At 32.9% G+C, this 22459-nt stretch overlaps 1 protein-coding gene across 4 annotated transcripts in view; it reads left to right on the top strand.

Moving 5' to 3' along the window:
* Lrp1b (LDL receptor related protein 1B) overlaps positions 1-22459 on the top strand; it is a 1962444-nt gene that overhangs the window by 1816609 nt on the left and 123376 nt on the right. For all 4 annotated transcript variants that reach the window (XM_021192210.2, XM_029535926.1, XM_029535925.1 and 1 more), the window contains exons 68-71: positions 5114-5220; positions 16453-16582; positions 17765-17871; positions 18205-18337. In XM_021192210.2, the coding sequence (XP_021047869.1) occupies positions 5114-5220; positions 16453-16582; positions 17765-17871; positions 18205-18337 (477 nt within the window). The remainder of the gene's footprint in view (positions 1-5113; positions 5221-16452; positions 16583-17764; positions 17872-18204; positions 18338-22459) is intronic.

The raw sequence follows: 22459 nt of genomic DNA, 5'->3' as shown, positions 1-22459 counted from the left end.
ATTGGTGTTCTGTTGAGAAATTTTTTCCCTGTGCCCATATCTTTGTTGCTCAGAAATTTAAAAGCCAGCTTGTGGCAGCAGAAAGGTGATTGGAGTCTGACTTCCCTAGTCACTGACAACATGTTCATTAAGAAAGAATGAAGGAGTTGATAGGTGGTGCATGCTTTTAATCCCAAAACTTGGGAGGCAGAGGCAGAGGCAGGTGGATCTTTGATAGTTTAAAACCAAGGCCAGACTGCACTATTCTGAGAAAAGAAAGAAAAGAGGAGAAAGAACGAAAGAATGAAAGAAAGGAAGGAAGGAAGGAAGAAAGGAAGGAAGGAAGGAAAGAAAGAAAGAAAGAAAGAAAGAAAGAAAGAAAGAAAGAAAGAAAGAGAAAGAAGCAAAGAAAGAAAGAAAACTTAAAAAGTCCATTTAAAATAGTTTTATATTTATTCTGATTTTATTGCCTAAAACAAGGAATATTGACATTTCAGAGGAGATACAATTGTGTATAAGAGTAAATTATAATACAGTTGTGATAAATGAAACCAGAGTATCTTATATGTTAATGCAAGTATCACATTATATTAAAATGTTAAATCCATAATGGTTATAAGCATGAAGGGATCTATGGTTTTGAAATTTGAACATTTGAAAATTCTACACTGAATGAACGAGCATCAAATGATATATTTAAGCAATACAAATGCTTTAAGTTCTACATGAGCAAAATTTTATCAGTGAAGAAAATCATTGCCAAGAGATTAGAAATATAGAAACTCAGTTTAGTCAAATGTTACTCTGTTACAATGCGATCAATATATTTCCAATTTCTGATATTGAAGCTCATGTAAATATATGTTTATATATATAGCATTGTTCAAACACATGCACTGTATATTAGGTATATAATTCCATATTTTGCATGTATATACTCATGAATAAATATCTGAATAGTGAAAAATTATCATATTTTCAAACTATTGACTACAGATAGTCACTTCCTGTTAATTTTGTATTAAGTAGAAATATATACTAGAAACAATAAATCACTTTTAAGAAGGAATACTTACATACTATTAAATTCTCTTTGGAATTGCTTTACATTTAAGAACTAGAACACAGATACTGTTGAATTCTGTTTTGGTTATTTTTTTTCAGATGGCTTTGCTTATGAATCTGACTTAACATATCTTATTTTAAATTATGTTACAAAAACTCCAGTTGTATGCCAGAGGATAATTTAAATGGTAGTGGTATGAATAATTTCCAGCTGTGTTTGAGGTGAAATATGTTTTTTTGTATTTTAACATTCATACAAGATGATGGGTTCATATTTATTGATTCTCATCTGCAGATCATTTCCTTTGCTAAGTGTTCAATGGACATTGCATCAGCAATGATCTATGCTCTGAAATCAAGGAAATGTCTTGTAATATGAACCATAGTCTTGAAAATCCCTGAAAAGTCTCACCATTTTATTTTTTAATTTATCAATAAAATTATAACATGTCACTGAAGTTCACATATAATTAATGTAGATAACAATTTATTTTATATGTTTTTGAATTAAGATAACGCTAATTATCTTTTTAATATCATCTAATTTGTTTACATAGATTAGTTTTGTACATAGACAAGCTATCTCATTTATTTTAATTTCCAGATTCTTTACACTGAATCTATGTCAAATTATTTTACAGCATATCCTATATAATAAATGTATTGTAACAATCCTCAGTTGTTGACACCCTCATTAATATAACCTTTGTGGAACAAGAGTAACTAAGGCTAGATGCGGAATCTGGAGATTGCCTGTCAATGCTGTGCCCTGAAGTCTGTGGTTTGGAAAGTTGCTCTCCTCTTTCAACTTCAGTGTCTTCTGTTCATGAGGAGGGATAGTTTCGAGGCTGTGTTTTTGCCTCCCTTAGTATAGGTGGAACTAGCCATTCTTTGGGTTGTTCCGTGTTCACTGCTATTTTGAAATCCAGGAGTCTTCAAAGACAGAGGAAGCAAGCCCTACAGAAGCTTCTTGTTTGCCAGTGTGCCTTAGCAGATTCATGGAAAACATAATAGATTGTTCATGTGCTGGATTTCCCATTCACTCTTGATATACATATAATCATATACACACACATACACACACATACACACACGTATATATGTGTGTATGTATATATTCTGTGTAACATTTCTAATCTTAATGATTTCTATTATAAACCATATATGTATGTAAAAGGCACATATATATGTATATGGCATATATATGTGTGTATATATATATATACATACATACATATATATATATATATATATATATCATGCCACTGAATTTCACATATAATTAATGTAGATAACAGTTTATTTATCTCTCTATATATATTGATATGGTATATATATATGGTTTATAATGCATACCATTAAGATGGGCACATCATTTTAGCAATTCTAGGAAAAGGGATGCAACCTATAGGGTTGCAGACCCCTTCAGCTCCTTGGGTACTTTCTCTAGCTCCTCCATTGGGGACCCTGTGTTCCATCCAATAGATGACTGTGAGCATCCACTTCTGTGTTTGCCAGGCACTGGCATAGCCTCATAAGAGACAACTATATCAGGGTCCTTTCAGCAAAATCTTGCTGGCGTATGCAATAGTGTCTGTATTTGGTGGCTGATTATGGGATGGACCCCCGGGTGGGGCAGTTTCTGGATAGTCCATTCTTTCGTCTCAGCTCCAAACTTTGTCTCTGTAACTCCTTCCATGGGCTTAAAGATTTGTATAAGCAATTAAAATTTTAAAATTGACGTCTTTAAATTTATTTAAAGGAGTTTCAGTTTCACCTATCTAAAGGCAGTAACTATGTTCTTAGTCATAATGAAGGTTAGAATCATATTAATATATGCCATTCCTCAATGGCACCTGTGGACATGCTGGTAAATTTTTGTGCATAGCAAAATTACTTGGATTTAAGATTGTCAATTAAAAATATTTTCAAAACAAATACTCTATCTCCTTCCTAACTGGAGCAGCAATTCTAATGACTTATGACAAACATTTCATAAAACAAATTCACTGTGTAATTATTAAGTAAATGCTTCCAACAGACTGTAACTTATTTCATGTCAGCAACATCCAACTCTGCATATAGTCAACTATGTTAATGTCTGTGATGTCATTTAGCACATAGAAAATGTATTTGCCTTTAAATAGAATAAATGCAAGCTATAACTGTACAAGAAGTAATCCTGTTAATGGTCAAACACGTGTATGTAAATGTTTCTTCTGCAGTTTCTAAGCATTTAGTTATGGTATGTTCTAAAAGTATAGTTTATCTTGATTTTTCTAAGAAAGATTATATTGATTGTTAACAGTCCGTGCTAAATAAATACCACATACTTTGCTATCATTTCTTTTTTTTCTAGAATAAACCTCCTTGACTTTACAAGCTCCAGTAAAATACAATAGTTTTGAATGTGGCATTGATCCAAACAAATAAGTAAAATAGAGGCCAAACAAAAGAAAGTCACCTTTGGTATCTACTTGTATTGGTTCAGCTAGACACCAGATAGTTTTACTTATAGCTAGAGTACTTAGGCATTTAGAATAAAGTTCTTGTTCTCTCTGTTTCTCAGTTTGCTCATTTAGATGAGGGAATAGTGATATACATGCCTTGAAGAGTTGTTTTAAGGTTTGAGCAATAAGTTGGTTAAAGGATTTAGCCACACGTTCCTAATGTCTAATGCAAATAGAGCATTAACACCTTGCACCTATAGTTATTATTTGTGACAAAAAGTTATTTTAACATTAGGGATTAAGGCATTATATAATGTGTGTATGCATATGTATGCACACACATATATACTCTATAATATATGCTGTTATATAAGTACATATACATATATGTAATTTAATATATGTATATGTCATATGCTATATGCTATAAAGACAAGGGAATGAGCTGTAACTGAATGCCTATAAAGAAAGGATCAGACAGACATATTAGAAAGAATCTATTTAGTAGTATATATCCATTTGTTTTCATTTGGTTTTGGGTTTTTAGTTTTTTACTGTTTTTTATTATTTTTGTTTTTGTTTGAGAAAAGTTTTTGCTGTGCATCCAATCTAGCTTGGAATTTGCTACACACTTCAGGCTAGGCTGAAATCTAGAACTATAGGTCTCAATATTAAGCCCAAACAGTTATTTGTTGCCATACTTCTGAAACTTTGTTTTATTTATAGAACAATGGTCATGTGCTAATACATAGTCAATTCTAAAGCAGAACATTTCCTCTCTGATACTCATGACTCTGCACAGTTCTTCAAAGATACCATTTTTAAAAATGTAGGAGTCAGAAGACCAGCCAAACACTGCTAATGCTCAGAGACTGAGCAGCTCATAGACAGAGATACTAATAGAGGTCTGCATTGTTGAACAACTCAAAAGGAATAATTTCTAATAGAAGCCTGAGTTGTTCATAGTCATTATGGAAGAGAGAATATCAGTCTCCATACAGGTTTTCCTCGGACAGGGGATGACATTTGAAATGTAAATAAAGAACATATCCATTAAAAGGAAAAAAAAAAACATAAAAATAGGCTTTTTTTTTTTTTTTTTTTTTAAAGAAAGCATCTTCCATGGCCAATGCTTTGTGATCCATTCTTCTCTTGTAAACCCTGGGTTCTCCTATGACAAAATCAGATAAATAAAATCCCTAGCATACACAATTAAATGTTAGTATCAATGGTTAGTTTTCTTCTTATGTTATTAAGCATACTAATATGCAAAGGCAAGAAATATTTACTAAATAAATTAAATGGCATAGAACTGTTACTGAAAAATATCGTGTCACAATCAACTAGTATATAAGTTCTCTACATTTGCTTGTACTTTTCTGTTATATTTTATTAAACAATAGCTATAGTTTTAAATTTTAATGATTTATATTAATAACTTTAAAATTACATTTGAAAATTAATATGCTATGTTTCATTGTTTCTTCATGAGACTTTTGCCCTCAATAATCTCATTGCTTTTGCTTACCTAATCTCTTTACATTTTTTGTTACTTCTTGGTGTTGATCAGAATGCAGCTGATAAAACACTCTCACTGCATGCTGTCTTTCTATCTTCAGAGCCACAGACCTGTACACTGAAAGACTTTCTCTGCAGCAACGGAGACTGTGTATCATCAAGGTTCTGGTGTGATGGAGAGTTCGACTGTGCTGATGGCTCTGATGAGGTAGGGAACTCTGTGAACACCAAAGTAATCAGATTCCATGCAGGGTTATCATCATTCAATATGGTGAGTGTGACCACAGTAGCTCGGGAGGGCACCCTGCTCTGGAGGCCCTGAGGTAAGTTTAATTTATGTTTTTATGCTGCACAGGTTGCATAGAATAACTGTGCTACTACTGACAACTAATTCTATATCTTGTTTTATCTCCACAGTTGGATATCTCATCATGGAATAGGATGCTTGGAAATCCACTTCCATGTTAATGGTGTCCTTGCAATTTGTAGATTTATTTATAATTTTGCTGATGCGTTTATAGCTATTGCTAATATTTTATGCATTTTAAAGTCTTTCTTCAACAGATACAGTATTATAAACTTTACTCTGTGCCATAAATTTTCATGAAACCTTGGGCTAAGCTTTCCTTAGGTTATGGATCACAATCCATTTATTATAAGACCCATGCTTTAGGTGAAAATGGGAGATAATTTCTGTGGACAACTCTCCAAGCTTGAATTGTACTTAGGCTTCCCTGCTTTGTATCACATGACCCCTGAAGCTTTAAAACTCATCATACTGAAATAATACAGGCTTTCTGCTTATACCACAGGAGCCAAGTATGGAAACAATTGCTTAAATGCTTTTCTTACTTTACTTATATGGGAGGAAAACAACGAACGTAAATGATTCCAAAGGAAAAAGAGGTCTTCAGTTTATTATGGAAGTCATTTTTCTTTCACTCATATAGTACTGATATATATATATATATATATATATATATATATATATATATATATATATGCATTTGGTACTCATAGAATCCATTCCCTCTCATTTAAACTGTAGAGGATCCTCCTTACAGCTTTAGAGGTTTCTGCTTCTAGCACTTCCCTAAGCATTCACAGAATTCCTGCCTGATGGAGAATCCCAGCATACCTCTGCTGTTTGGACAACAATGCATACAACTTAGGGCTTTTCAAGTCTACCTCCACTGTTACTAGGACAGACACTTCCATTTCCTCGCCATTTTGGAAAGGCCTTTCTAATCAGAGATAGGAACACAAGGTTTGGCCCAAATCAGGTGTGATTCCTGAGCTGAAAAAAAAAAAAAAAAAAAAAAAAAACCTCAGGAAAAGTTAGAAAATACCCATTTTATTACTCAATGGCTATTCATAAAACAAAATCTAAACTCCCTTACAAGATTCTATAAGGTGACTGAATAGTTGACAGTGATCAGTCACATACTTATTTACCATCCATCATTTAAAAATGTTTTACACATTCCTACGTCATGCAAACTTATCCATGCATGGAAATGATTTTATTTCTACTTTGCTTTCTTGACATTCTCCAGAAATTATAAACATATTGCTTGAGGCTTATGATTTCTTGTTACATAATATTACTAAATGTCCAAAATATATAAAAAGAATAATAAAGTCTAATTTCAGTGTAAATCTTTCCAAAATGTTATACATGTCAAAATAAATATATCTATTAACAACAGTCAACATGAAGGGCAAACTATTTTTATTTTATTTTCATTTACTAAATGTCTTCAAGGCAATACTCTAAAGAAATCTTTCTTTTATATAGTCTTTTTTTGCAGACAATCAATCCATAGTAAATTCTATTTTTTCTTTAAAATCTATAATAACATTTTGTTTGATAAAAGACAGTGAATCAAATGACACAAAAGAGACTTTAGCACAAAGTTTGAAAGGACAATTGCATAGATAATTTTACCAGTAAACAGAAACTTTGGGAGAATTTTAATTTGTATATATATATATATATATATATATATATATGCATATATATATGCATATATATACTAAATGTCATGTGTTTTTAATGATATCCTTTCAAAACAGTATGAAATAAACTTTATACATTGGATTAGGTTAATTAAATATCAAATACAAATCTCTGATGGCTTCTGATGGTTACATAGCAAATTATCTTCTAAAATTTCAATTGCATTTTTTATTTGGTTTCTTTTGTTATTGTTTATTGTGCATGTGATAGAATTGTGAAGAGAGACCATAATATGGATGTGGTCAGAGGACAACCAGAAAAATGGTTTTCTGCTTTTTTCATGTGGGCTCTGGGCTTTGAACTTAAATTGTTTGGCAGTTAATACAGCAACAAAAAATAAAATAATTTAAATATATCAGTACATTATGATATCCTGCTTAGTATTCCTTTTTTCCCTAAACTATCTACTTCTGTAAACAGTGAAAAATGAAGAGAAATACAGGAGTTATGATTCACTCAAGTACTTGCACTGATCTATAAATATCATTTCCCACATATTAGAAGCAGTGCTGCTATGAGGAATGTGTAATTCTAGGTCTGGGAAAAGAATGCCACACATGAATTATTAATAACATCTTCAGATGTGAGCACATAGAACTTTAGGGTCAGTGACCACAGGGCATAAAGACAAGCTTGAAAGGGCCTCAGCTGACAAAGGGAACAAGTGAAGTATCTAAAGAGAAAAAGATTTTATAATGGACTGAAGTCCATGAGTTCACAATAGTAACACAAGAGTCACAAAAGGAAGATCTCAACAGTCACATTGCTAAGATATTAATATTATTAAGAAAATGTATGTTGTGGCTGGAAAGATATCTTAGTGGTAAAAATCACTTGCTTACAACTGCTTATATCTACAGTTCGAAGGGAATCTAACTCTTCTAGTCTTCCTAGAAATTGCATGCACATGATGCTTATACATACATGCAGACAAAACATTCATATATACAAAATCAAAACATATAAATCTTGAAAATGCTAGAAGGAGGTAGTAGAGGATAATAATAATCTAATCATATAGTAATTTGTACATACAGTATTACAGTAATTTGTTTTTGATTACATTATGCTTTTAGTTATTTAAAATAATAACTAACAGCCAGCCCTCATAAACATACATGCTCAATACCACATAGTAACTTATATTAGGTTCAATTTTATATTAGAAAACATCAAGAAGACCTACCTTCTCGATTGTCAAAACACTAGAAACACCAATGCTATTTATTATTAATTTACTTCAGTTCAGTGAAGCTAATATAACGATTCACTAAGTCTAGGAATTTTTATCAAGTAGTTACTGTAATTATGAAATGGATTTAAGTACTTAGTTCATAAATATGCATGACATTTATACACACAGTTCTTAATTATGTGTCATAACTGGGAAAAGACAAACCAAAAAAAGCTTCAAGCCTACACATCTTATGAACATAAATACAAAAATCCTTACCATAACACTCACAAACTAAACCCAATAGCCTATTAAAAAATTACTAACCATGGTCAACTAAATTACTAACCTAGATTCATTCTAGGGCTTCAAGAGTTATTTGATATTTGAAAATAAGTAACCATAATATACTGAGACAACAAAATGATAAATAAATATGATCACTTTTATTTAAAAAATGAGATTTTTAATAAATTCAACAATCTTTCATTTCACTTAATGAATGAGTGGTCTTCCTGTACTTGTTAGGTAGTCCCAGCTAGCCTGGTACTCACTATGCATAGTTTGCTTGAACTCATAATAAACCTCCTGCTTCAAACTTGAAGTGGTGCAGAACTCCTTTCATGTTCCTCATTATCACTGCCTTCACGTGCCATCCATTACAAACTATCCTGACACATTTGTACTGTCTCAAAGGTAGACGAAGCTCTGGTAAAGCTCCCTCTGAGAAGCTTATCCTAAACAATCTATGTTTGTTTTTCTTAACAATCAATATAATTTTTGTTATTGTTGTTTACATATTGGTATTTTATATTAGCCTGTGAGCTCATAAAATATAAGAAGTAACCCCTTTTTATTATCACTCATGAAACTCTCTGGTAAGTAATATTTAAAAATTTGGGAAAACATAGGAAGCAAACACCAATTATATGAAGGCTAAAAAATGTCAATCAGCAAAAATAAAATAAAAAATAGGACATATAGCTTTTGTTCCCTAACATGAAGATTAAACTGGAAAGAATAGCAGTGATTTACTTTCTTCACTCTGGAAATATCCATAGCTGTCAAACAGCTAAGCTACTTGTTGGAAAGAAAATACTACAGTTTCAGAAAAATAGAAATTATAGTACTTGAGCAGACTAGCTCATTTAAATGAATATTTAGACCAGGTGGGCGAATATCACTCTTGTTTATCTCCCACAATGAACTGAGGGATTTCTAAAAGTGTATGTGTTCTTCTACTTGACTTATAAATGAAATTTTTACCTGAGCAAATAGAAGGGACCACCATTACAAATCAATCTACAGTCATTTAGGAGTTATAAAAAATGTCATATATATATGACTATATATATATATATATATATATATATATATATATATATATATATGATTCACAAACAGCAAAATGGTAAGAGGATCAGTTCAGAGGAAAAAAGATGAGTAAGAGAGAACACCAAGAGAAAGATGGATGGCAATATGAAATGGACCTCCTCCAAGTTTCATGTCCATTCTAAATATACAAATATAGCTGAAATACAAGTAAATGAACTTAGAATAACCTTTATTATTATGATGAAAGTCCTTAAAGACAAAGCAAATATGTTCCTTAAAGAAATTTATTAAAATACAGACAAATAGTGGAAGTGAATAAAACCACTGAATACCTGAATCTGGAAATAAAAGCAAGAAAGAAAATTAAAAATGAAGGAAATCGGGAAAGGAAGAATTTAGGAACCCAAATACACACCACAAAGGTAAGCTTCACCAACAAAATACAACACATGGAAGGGTGAATCTGTTATCCTGAAGATACAATAGAAGGAATGGAAATTTCAGTTAAAGTTATTTCTAGAAAGAAAGAAAGAAAGAAAGAAAGAAAGAAAGAAAGAAAGAAAGAAAACAAAACAAACAAAAAGCTCCAGACACAATTTTCCAGGAAATCTGGGACACTATAATAATATCAAATCTAAATGTAAATAAAGAAAATATCTAATAAAATAAAATAAATAAATAATAATACCCAATCTAAGAATAGTAGGAATAGAAAAGTAAAAGAAATACAGGTCAAAAGCAGAGAAAGTATTTATGATAAAAATCATTAAAAAAAAACAAAACTTTTTTTCTAGCATAAAGATGGAATGTCTATTAAAGTACAAAAATAAAGATACAGAACATCAAATAAACAGGACCAGAAAAGAAAATCCCCTTAGTACATGGTAATCAAAACACTAAATGTACAGAACAAAGAAAGAATAGTGCAAGCTACAAAGAAAAAAGGCCAATTTACAGAAAAAAGAAGCAGAACTATTAATACTAGACTTAATTTCTCCATGGAGACTCTGAAAGAAAAAAACAGCTTGGACGTATGTGCTATAGACTCTAAAGTGGCACAAATGCTAGTTCAGACTATTATACCCAGCAAAACTTTCAATCATCATAGGTTAAGGAGATAAAACATTCCATGATATAACCAAATTTAACCAATATCAATCTACAACCCCAGGCCTAAAGAAGGTAATAGAAAACAAATTCCAACCTATACATGTTTATTATATAAACCAAAAAAGTCCTCAGAATAAAAGACATCAGACTAAGAAGGTAAATGCATGTGCACAGGCATATACAAACCACCACTACAACCAACACCACCAACAACAGCAAAAATAATTGGGATCAGTGATCATTGCACTGCCATATCTTTCCATTAAAAAATGTCAGAGACGAATACAATGGGTGTGAAATACAGCTACCCTTCCACACTTTTCCTGCATCCAGAAAAAAAAAATTTTGTTAAAATATCAATGAAAAAAAAAAAAACAACAAAAATAAAAGAAACACAAAAGCATACCTTAACAACAAATAGAGTTAGACATTTCAAGCAAATAGACCAAAGAAACGTTCTGATGTGACAATGTTAATATGTAACAAAATAGACAGCCACCAAAACAAATAAGAAGAGGTAAGGGAAAATGCTATGTGCTTATGAAAGGAAAAATTCATCAAGAGAGTTTCAGTGTGTAACATCTAGGCCCCAAACAAAACAAAAAGTACTACAGCATAAATCACATATTGACCATAACACTTGAAGAATTCAGTATGACACTGTCACATAAACATGTCAACCAGACAAAAACTAAAGAGAAATGTGTGACCTAAATGACATTATAAACCAAATTGACCTAGCAGATATTTACAAAACATTTCAACCAAACACAAAAGTATGTAACTTCTTAACACTTCATTAAAATGGTTACACAACTGACCACATGCTTGGATACAAAGTAATCCTCCACAAATCAATTTATATAGTAATAACACTATATAACCTATCAGAACACAATGGGTGAATTATGAATAACAATAACAATAGAAACAATAAGAGATTACAAACTTACATGTTTACATACATTGAAATTTAATACCTCTCTAATGAACAACAACAACAAAAGAAACAGAAATTAAGAAAGAAATTAACGCATGATAGAATTGAGTGAATATGAATACACAAAATCACAAAATGTGCAGGACAAAAACAAAGTAATTCTAAGTTCATACCACTAAGTATATACACTTAAAAAAATGACATTGTAACAGCACATGAAATGAATATAATAGAAACAAAGACAATAATACAAATAATCAATGAAACAAAGAGTTGGCTCTTTGAGAAAATCAGTTAAATCAACAATCAACAAACCCAAATCCAAATTAACTAAAATGCAGACACACACACACACACACACACACACACAGAGAGAGAGAGAGAGAGAGAGAGAGAGAGAGAGAGAGAGAGAGAGAGAGAGAGAACACAAATTAACAAATTCAGAGATAAAAATGTAGACATAACAACCGACACTTAGGTAATCAAGAGAATTATAGGGACAGACTTTAAAGATCTATACTTAACAAAATTAGAAAATCACAAATAAATGGGTTATTTTCTTAATTCATATCATCCCCCAAAGTCAAATCAATATAGAAGCAACTTAAACAGACCTGGAATCCCCAGTGAAATAGAAGCTGCCATTACCAGTTTCTCAACTGTTAAAAAAAAAAAGTGCAGAATTCTACCAGTCTTTCAGAGAAGAACTGATGTCAGTACTTCTCAATTTTTTCAACAAAAATAGAAACAGATGGAACATTGCCCAATTTATTTTATAAGACCACAGTTATCTGGATACTCAAACCACATAAAGAACTAAAATGGAAAGCATACTCACCAATTTTTCCTTATGATCAAGATAAAAAATAATTCAACACTAAATACAAATTGAACCTAAGAACACATCAAACGATCATCCACCATAATCAAGTAGGCAGCATCCCAGAGATGCAGGGATAGTTCATCATACATAATTAATAAATTAATAAATGTAATCCACCATATAAAGAAACTGATATAAAAACCATGTGACCATCTCAGATGAGTAAAAGCCCTTGACACTGAAACAACACCCCATCTTGATGAAAGTTTCAGGGGAGATTAAGGCTACAAGGGACATACCTAAACATAATAAAGGCATATTACAGAAATTTCATAGTAAGCATCAACTTATATGTCAAAAAATTCAAAGTAATTAAACTAAAATCAGGGAAAAAGCAATGTTGTCCACTCTCTCCATGCCTATTCAATATAGTATTTGACACCTTTGCTAGAGACACAAGACAATTGAAAGAGATCAAGGGGATAAAAATTGGAAATGAAGTCAAACTGATTAGTTTGTAGACAATATGATAGAATACACAAGTTATGAGAAAATTTGCTAGAAAGCCCTATAGAAGACAAACACATTCAACAAAGTAGCTGGATATAAAATTAACTTAGAAAAATTAATAGCTTTCATATAAACAAATGACAAATGGTCTGAAGAGAAATCAGGGGAAAAAAATCACAATATCCTCAAATAATAGAAAATATTTGGGGGATATTTCTACCCAAGCAAATGAAATAACTACATGATGAAAACTTCAGATCTTTGAAGAAAGAAATTGCCAAGCATATCAGAAGGTGTGAAGATCTTCCGTTATCATGAATCATTGGATTAATATAAAAATCTCCATCCTACCAAATGGAATTAACAAAAACAATGTAATCCCCATCCAAATTCAAACACAATGATTAAAACATAGATCTTATATAATAATTTTCAGCTTCATATGGAAACACACACACACACACACACACACACACACACCCCAAAACATTACAAAACAAAACAAGAACAAAAAGAGTATAGCTAAAACAGTCCTGAACAATAAAAGAACTGCTATAGATACCATCTTCCCTGGTTTCAAGTTTTATAATAAAACTATTATAATTACTACTAATGATGATGAGGATGATGATGATGATGATGATGATGATGATGATGATAATAATAATAATAATAATAATAATAATAATAATAATAATAATAATAATAATAATAAAGTATTGGCATTAAAAACAGACACATCACTCAATGAAAGAAAATTGAGTACCCAGACATAAAGCCACATGGTTATGAATAACTGATGTTTGATAAAGAAGCCAGAAATATACCCTAGAAAAACAACAGCATCTTCAACAGCTGGTACTATTCAAACTGGATGGCTACATGTAGAAGAATCAAAATAGATCCATATCTATATCATTGCACAAAACTCAACCCCTCATTGACCAAAACTCTCATTCTAAAACCAGATAAGGGGAAACTAACCGAAGAGTATGTGTAGAATAGATGAACTCACTGTTCCAGGAAATGACTTTCTTTACATACCATCATAACCACTGGAATTATGATCAACAATTAATAAATTAAACTTCGTGAAATGAAGAACTTTCCCCATAGCCAAGGATAACATCATATAGTAAAACTGGGGATCCTACAGAAAGGAAAAAGATTTTTACCAGCTATACATCTGAATGAGGACTGATACTCAAAATGTTGAAAAGACTAAGAACTATATATCAAAAAAAAAAAAAAAAAGGAAAGAAAACAACTTCCAATTAAAAATGGGTACATATCAAACAAATAATTCTCAAAGGAAACTCAAATGATCAAGAAACGCTTCAAGAAAGGTTCAACGTTCTTAGCCATCAGGGAAATGTAAATTAAAATTACTTTGAGATTTCATTTTATTCCTGTAAGAATAGCTAAAAAGTTAATAAAAATAAAAATAAAAATAAGTAAAAAAGAAATAGCATTAGATGGCCAGGATGTGGACTAAGAATAACACAAATACACTGTAGTATATACATTGTGGTGTATATAGCCACTATCAAAACCAGTGTGGTGTTTCCTCAGAAAAAGGGAATCCATCTACATCAAGATTAAGATCTACCATATGTAATAGTTTGAATAAAAATGACTCCTATAAGATCATAAGGAGTGGCAGAAATAGATGTGACCTTGTTGGAATAGGTGTGCCACTATATCTCTGGTTGTGGGCTTTGAGATTTCAGATTCTCAAGCCTGTTCCAGTGTCTCTCTTTCTGCTGTTTGTCAATCCAGATATAGAACTCATAGCTACTTTACCACCATGCCCTAGAGATACTATGTCTCCTGCCATGACCTTGGACAACATCTCTGAAATTGTAAACCCAATAAATGTTTTTCTTTGTAAATGTTGCCATGGTTAGATGTCTCTCCAGAACAATAAAACTCTAAAAGATATAAGTTAGTACCAGGGACTGGATTATTTTTGTGACAGGCCAGACCATGATCTTGTTTGAAGGAATATAGACTAGAAAATTAATTCTATATTTAAGAAGAACTTGGTAGGTTATCCTAGTAGGAACATGGAATACAGTAATACAGAGTAGGTTATCCTAGTAGGAACATGGAATACAGTAATGCTGAGGAGGGATTTGTACTTCAAAGCCTATCTCAACAGGTTTCAGCAGACCATATTAGTAAGTGGTCTAGACGTATCTTATGATGTTTTGACAAAGAATGTAGCTAGTTGGCCTGTCTGAAAGTCTAAGTGAAGGTGAAACTGAAGAGTTTGCATTGTGTTTGCAGAGATTTCAAGACAGGCTAGTGTTGGCTGGGTACTGTAGTTATGAGTTGCCAGTTTAATGAAGACTTATAATGAAAAGAAACAACTTGGACAAGGAAAAATACAACAGTTTGAAGAGAAACAGAACATTAGGAAGTATGAAAAGACTAAAGAAAAGCCTGAAGTTAAATGGAATAAAGGGAATGATGGCCTCAGAATAAGACCTCATCCAGCTAAGCTTCCAATTTCTGAAAAGTAATTATAGATAAATGAAAAGAATATAAAGGAAACAATGGGGTAGGATACACTGTTAATATCAGCACTCGCAAGGTGGAGGCCGCTAGATTTGCTGTGTTCATGGAAACGTGGCATTGGACTGGTTCAGTCTTTGGAAGTAGAAATGACTATAGTTGAGGACTTTATTTTCCAGTGTCTTCCTCATCTTCTTCAGGTGAGATGTTCTGAGCCCTGGAGCTACACTGTAGCCATCAGATTATTGGCCTCTTTCCTAAATGGATAATACCTCAATAATTTCAATCTGCATATTTAAATTCAGGACTTTCTAGTTGGGTTGACTGGTACCAGCCCTGGGATGCAAGTTCAAACTACAGCTTATATGGAAGCATCTGATGGTAGAGATAATAAAAAGACAACTTCCCAAATTGGACCGACTTCAATATGAAACAAGAAAAACGGATTTTTTTCTTCTAATACAAGCAATGTTAAGTTTCCTTTAACTAAAAGCAGATTCAATTCTGCATTGTTAGTCCACAAAGAACAATTCTCTATATATTGTACTTGAAAACACTAATCATCTTTTTTTTTGAAGTGCAGGTTTACTTGTTTATTTACGTGTACATTTGTATTTGCAATGTGTGCAGGGGCTCTTGTTGGTCGGATGAAGCCACAAGAACCATTCATGAAAGGGAGGCCATAAGTTTAAGAGGGAGTGATGGGGGTTAGAGATCCAGGGGTGGAGGCATGTGAGTAGTTGAAGGGAGGAAAATTAAGGGAAGAAATTGTGTTATTATATCTTATTTTTAAAAATAAACTTTTAAAAATTGAAAAATTAAAGCTCTTCATGGAAAAACTTGGAAAATTGCCATCACTTTGTCATACTCACTAGCCAGCAATGAGCAAATGAGGTTTCCTATACCGTTTTTATGGCTTCTAAACTCATCCACATTTTTAGTTTTCTTTTAAGTTTGCAGACTGCTTTCTTTACAATTTTTAATTTAATTATTATGTGTTATACTTAACAGAAAAATTGTGAAACAAGTTGTTCCAAAGATCAGTTTCAGTGTTCTAATGGCCAATGCCTGTCAGCAAAATGGAAGTGCGATGGACACGAAGACTGTAAATATGGAGAAGATGAGAAAAACTGTGAGCCAGGTAAAATGATAATAGAGCATCCACCTTAGTGGTTGTTCTAAATGGGGTGTTGTATTTTGTCAAATGCTTTTTCTGCATCTAAGGATTTGATCATATGACCTTTTTTCTCTGAGTTTGTTTATATAATAGATTACGTTAATGGATTTTCAAATATTGAACCAACCTTGCGTCCCTGGAATGAAGCCTATTTGATTGTTTTGAATGATGGTTTTGATGGGTTCTTGGATTCAGTTTGTAAGAATTTTATTGAGTATTCATAAGTGAGATTGGTTTGAAGTTCTCTTTTTTGGTTGGGTCCTTGTGTGGCTTAGGTATCAGAGTAATTATGGCTTTACAGAACGAGTTAGGTAGTGTTCCTTTTGTTTCTTTTTTATGGAATAGTTTGAGGAGTATTGTCAATTTTTCCAGTTAAAACTCTGCTTAAGAATAAACAAAAACAAAAGCAAAAACAAAAACAAAAACAAAAACAAAAACAAAAAACCAGCAGGCAGTGGTGGTACACAGCTTTAACTCCAGCACTGGCGAGGCAAAAGTAGGTAGGTAGATCTTCGAGTTTGAGGAAACCCTGGTCTACAGAGTGTGTTCTAGAATAGCCAGGGTTATACAAAGAAACCCTGTTTTGATAAACAAAACCAAATTAACAGCAAGAATGATAGGGGGGGGACAGAGGGAAGAAGGAAGGAAGGAAGGAAGGAAGGAAGGAAGGAAGGAAGGAAGGAAGGAAGGAAGGAAGGAAGGAAGGAAGGAAAAAATGAAGGCTAACTATAAATTCTATGGGCTTGGGTAACTACCCAAATATTATCTTTAAGTCTGAAAACAAAAATGTTCAAATATGTATCACTAGATCCATGTAAAAAAATTAATTTTCTGTTTTATATATAGCATATATAATGAAACACACTTACTCTCAGCTACTTAATTATTTTTTGCAGCTTTGAAAAGAGATATTTTCAAATGATTTAAAATTGTGAGAAACTCACTTACTTAACTGTTCAGGATCTATGGAATAAGATCTTAATGTATACTGTTATCTAGTTTATTGTATTAAATCCTTACTTCACATCCCATCAGTAGCTATTCTTATTATGGCCATGAATTCATCTTATATTCATTTATATATTTTTCCTTCTAAACCAATTGTTTTTGTTCCTATATCTAAACTTCAGCTTTATAATTATTTAGCCTTTCCTGTCTGCTCATCAAATGAATATATGTGTGCCAGTGGAGGATGTCTGTCAGCATCTTTGAAATGTAATGGAGAACCTGACTGTGTTGATGGTTCAGATGAGGTAAAAATCTGTTATTTGATTAAAGCTTTTTAATTGCTTATTGTAAATGTAGTAAAAATAAGCAGCAGTATTCTATTTGTACAGTCTCTACTTCTATATGTTATATGTGAATATAATTTCTACAGCAAATAGAAGGACCTTCATGTTTCATAAAGAGACCTTCTGCATCCAAAAGAATACTGTTATTTGTAGAAATTGTGTTCATTAGGATAAATATAATAAATCTCATTCTATACCGAACATCTACTATTGTGAATTTCCTGGTTACATTGCCTATAATTCTATCACCGTTAATGAAAACTCATGTGATGTGTTCCCTATGTGTTTTAACAGATAGACTGTGTGATAGAATGTAAGGAAGATCAGTTTCAATGCAAAAATAAAGCATACTGTATACCAATTCGATGGCTGTGCGATGGAATTTATGATTGTGTGGATGGCAGTGATGAAGAGACATGTGGCAAAGGTAAGGATCTTTGGTCTTACCATGTGTGTGTCCATAAATGAGAGAATAGATAGTATCTATATAACATGCAAAGAATAGGATTTATGAATAATTCTTATAGCTCTTTCTAGTTCTATTCCATAATGCCTTGCTCTAAATAAGAAAAATCCACAAATTTTTGATACAAAATGTAATCCCCAAGTATCCACACTGGGAAAAAATGCCACTCAGACTCAAGAGTTTATAAAGTACTGGATGGAAGAATGTTTCCAGACTAGATAGGCATTGGGTCTGTGATCTAGAGTGAGGTACAGTGAATACAGCCTCTGCAAAACAAGTAGCCTTTGAAGAGACCACATAATCTGTAGAGACAGGAAACTGTGTGGGAAGATGACAAGTATTTACACATAGCCTCTGTAAAGAGAGTATATAGACTGTAGTTGTCACGGTTGCTAACAGCCCAACTACACGAGTATTGTCTATGTTCTGCAAGTATCTCCCTTCCATATGGCTTTCATACTCTGAGAGAACAAGAACAACACATGGATTACTGTGTTATATAACACAGTAATTAAGTATATGACACAGTTGTTATGTATATGACATGTAACTTGTATCTGGTATTAGAGATTTTTCTTGTAGTCATATTGTTGACAAGATGAGTTGCCTTTTTTCCAATCTGGAAGGTGACTTTTAATTTTATAATATAGTATTTTGCAACTTTTTGAAGATCATTTTTATGTAGCAATATCTTGGAAATCCATCATAACATTAAAAACAGGTAGTTGTTAGTATAAGTTAATGAAAATTACAATGAATATATATATACTGAAACTTAAAATGATCACAGGTTACATGACTTCTATTATTGTTTTGTTATTGTTATTGTTTAAATGCAATATTTTATAACTTGATCACAGCTTTCTTTCAATGTACTTTACATTGGAATATCTGGAACAGGATCAACAGAGATGGTATAGCCACAGGCTCCCAAACATTTTGAAATACTCAGAAAATTTGTTTAGTTTAAACACTTCTCTTTCTTAAGATCAAAGGCTAATGATTAGATAATGACTCCATCTTACACCTGACAAGGTCTTATACTAGGATAAACTTCAGTACACCTCAGGACAGTATGGAGAACAAGGAAACTATGAGAATCTGAAATAGCTGTCTATCTTCAGTTGTCCTCACACTCTCATTTTGTAGTTGATCTTTCCAGGAACAGGAATCTCCAACATGGTACATGGTAGTACCAACACATCCTCACTCTCATATCAAAGTCTCTATAATTATCTCTTGGTTGGTAAGCTAATCCTTATCATGGTCAAGGTGCACCCCTGTGCTAGTGCAGCTAGGGGAATAGTGCTTCAGGAATACTGCCCAACTAGTCATCAGGCCAAATCATTTTCCAGGTCTGCTCTGTTTATGTTAACTTCACGCCCTATGTACTGATGTATATTGTATGACATCCCAAGAAAATGGGAAATTCCAAGTATCTTTCATATTGGTATGAATTTTACTTAATGTTTCACAGACTGAAGGATTTGAATATGTTCATTTGATCACTTTAATTTGACAAAGCCACATATGCCCTGTTTATTCACAGGTTCAACATCCCAATGTTTCTTCAAATCTAGGCATTATGTTTAAATGAAATTTGAAATCTTACATTTCTATTAGTCAAGAAGAGATATGTTTACAAACTTAGAATACTAAGTTTATTTTAATCTCAAGAAGTAACTTTTGTATTGGATAAGTATTCTTCCAAAATTTGAAATACAAAAATCCAAAATAAGCCTCGCTTAAATTAAAGGTTAAATTTCAATTGTCACCTTGAATTTGGACACTTGCAGTAGTAAATGGTGACCTAGAAGTTAAGAAAGCTGCATGTGTATGTGTGTGTGATGTATCAATGCATAAAGTAAAAGAATAAGAGCAAATGGCCTTAGTTCTGATTCCCAGTAGTCCTACAAAGGGCAAGTATGTGCATGCCAGTAACACCAGGGTTGCAGGGACAGACATGAATAACTCTCAAGGGGTTGTGGCCTAACCACTCCAAACAAGATGGTGAGCTCCAAGACCAGTGAGAGATGTCAAGTTTACCTCTCGCATCTAATCTTGCATGCACAGCCAATTGTCAAATGTGCCCATATATGCATACTAGCATAAAACACATTGGTGTGTACTAGTGTACACAAAACACACACACACACACACACACACACACACACACACGCACACACTCAAGGTTAAGGTCCATCATGACACAGTTTTCCAATGACTCAGCTTTGGTTACTTAGTTGTTAAGAATAACATTCCAAATTTGATAGAATTAACAAATAATATTTGCATTTTAAAAGATAGAATCTGTGGTCCCAAAGAACCTGATTGTTTTCCTTTGCTTTTTAATTAGATATTTTCTTTATTTACATTTCAAATGTTATTCCCTTTCATAGTTTCCCTTCTGAAACCCCCATCCGTTCATCCTTCCCCCTGCTTCCCCTTGCTTCCCCCTGCTCACCAACCCACCCACTCTCACTTTTCAAAAAGTTGAAAAATAGAAATCCAAAATTAGCCTCGCTTAAATTAAAGGTTAAATTTCAACTGTCACCTAGAATTTGAGCACTTGCACTTGTAAGTGGTGACCTAGAAGTTAAGAAAGCTCCATGTGTATGTGTGTGTGATGTATCAATGCATAAAGTACAAGAATAAGAGCTTTCCCGTAATAAGAAATTTCCCGCAAAGAAAACACATGAGTGTTTGGTGGTTTAGTCCTAGGGAGCTCTGGAGAAACTGGTTAGTTCATATTGTTCCTCCTATGAGGCTGCAAAACCCTTCAGCTTCTTGCATCCACTTCCATATTGGTTGGGCACTGGCAGAGCCTCTCAGGAGACAGCAATGTCAGGCTATTAGCAAGCTCTTGTTGGCATCCACAATAATGTCAGGTTTTGGTGATTGTTTATGGCATGGATTCCCAGGTGGGGCAGTCTCTGGATGATCATTCCTTCGGTCTGTGCTTCACACTTTGTCTCTGTAACTCCTTCCATGAATATTTTGTTCCCCCTTCTATGAAGGATGGAAATATCTACACTTTGGTCTTCCTTCTTGAGTTTCATGTGTTTTAGAACTTTTAGTCTATGAAGAAAGAAATCAAAGATCTCAGAAAATAGAAAGATCTCCTGTGATCATGGGTTGGCAGGATTAATATAGTAAAAAATGTCTATATTGCTGAAAGCAATCTACAGATTCAATGTAATTCCATCAAAATTCCAACTCAATTCTTCACAGACTTAAAAAGGGCAAATTTCAAATTCATTTGGAATAACAAAAAACCTAGGGTAGCAAAAACTGTTCTCAACAATAAAAGAATTTCTGGTGGAATCACCATGCCTGACCTCAAGCTGTATTACAGAACATTTGTAATAAAAACTACATGCTACTGGTATAGTGACAAACAGGTAGATCAATGGAATAGAAATGAAGACCCAGAAATGAACCCACACATGTATGGAAACTTGATCTTTGACAAAGGATCTAAAACCATCCAGCAGAAAAAAGACAGCATTTCAACAAATGATGCTAGCTCAACTGGCAGTTAGCATGTAGAAGAATACAAATTGATCCATTCTTATCTCCTTGTACAAAGCTCAAGTCTAAGTTGATCAAAGGCCTCCACATAAAACCAGAGACACTGAAACTTATAGAGGGGAAAGTGGGGAAGATTATCGAACATATGGCAACAGGGGAAAATTCCTGATCAGCACACCAATGACTTGTACTGTAAGATCAAGAATTAAAAAATGGGACCTCATAAAACTGCAAAGCTTCTATAAGGCAAAGGACACTATCAGTAAGACAAAAAGGCAACTAACAGACTGGGAAAAGATCTTTACCAATCTAATAGAGTGCTAATGTGCAATATATACAAAGAAATCAAGAAGTTAGACTCCAGAAAACCAAATAACCCTATTAAAAATGGGGTACATAGCTAAACAAAAAAATTCTCAATTGAGGAATACCAAATGGCTGAGAAGCACCTAAAAAAAAAAAGTTCAATATCCTTAGTAATCATGGAAATGCAAATCAAAACAACCCTGAGATTCCACCTCACACCAATCAGAATGACTAAGATCAAAAACT

This window comes from Mus pahari, chromosome 3 (assembly GCF_900095145.1).
Source record: "Mus pahari chromosome 3, PAHARI_EIJ_v1.1, whole genome shotgun sequence".
Lineage (NCBI taxonomy): Eukaryota > Metazoa > Chordata > Mammalia > Rodentia > Muridae > Mus > Mus pahari.
Note: the sequence above shows the minus strand (reverse complement) of the source record. Positions and strands in the feature narration are given on the sequence as shown.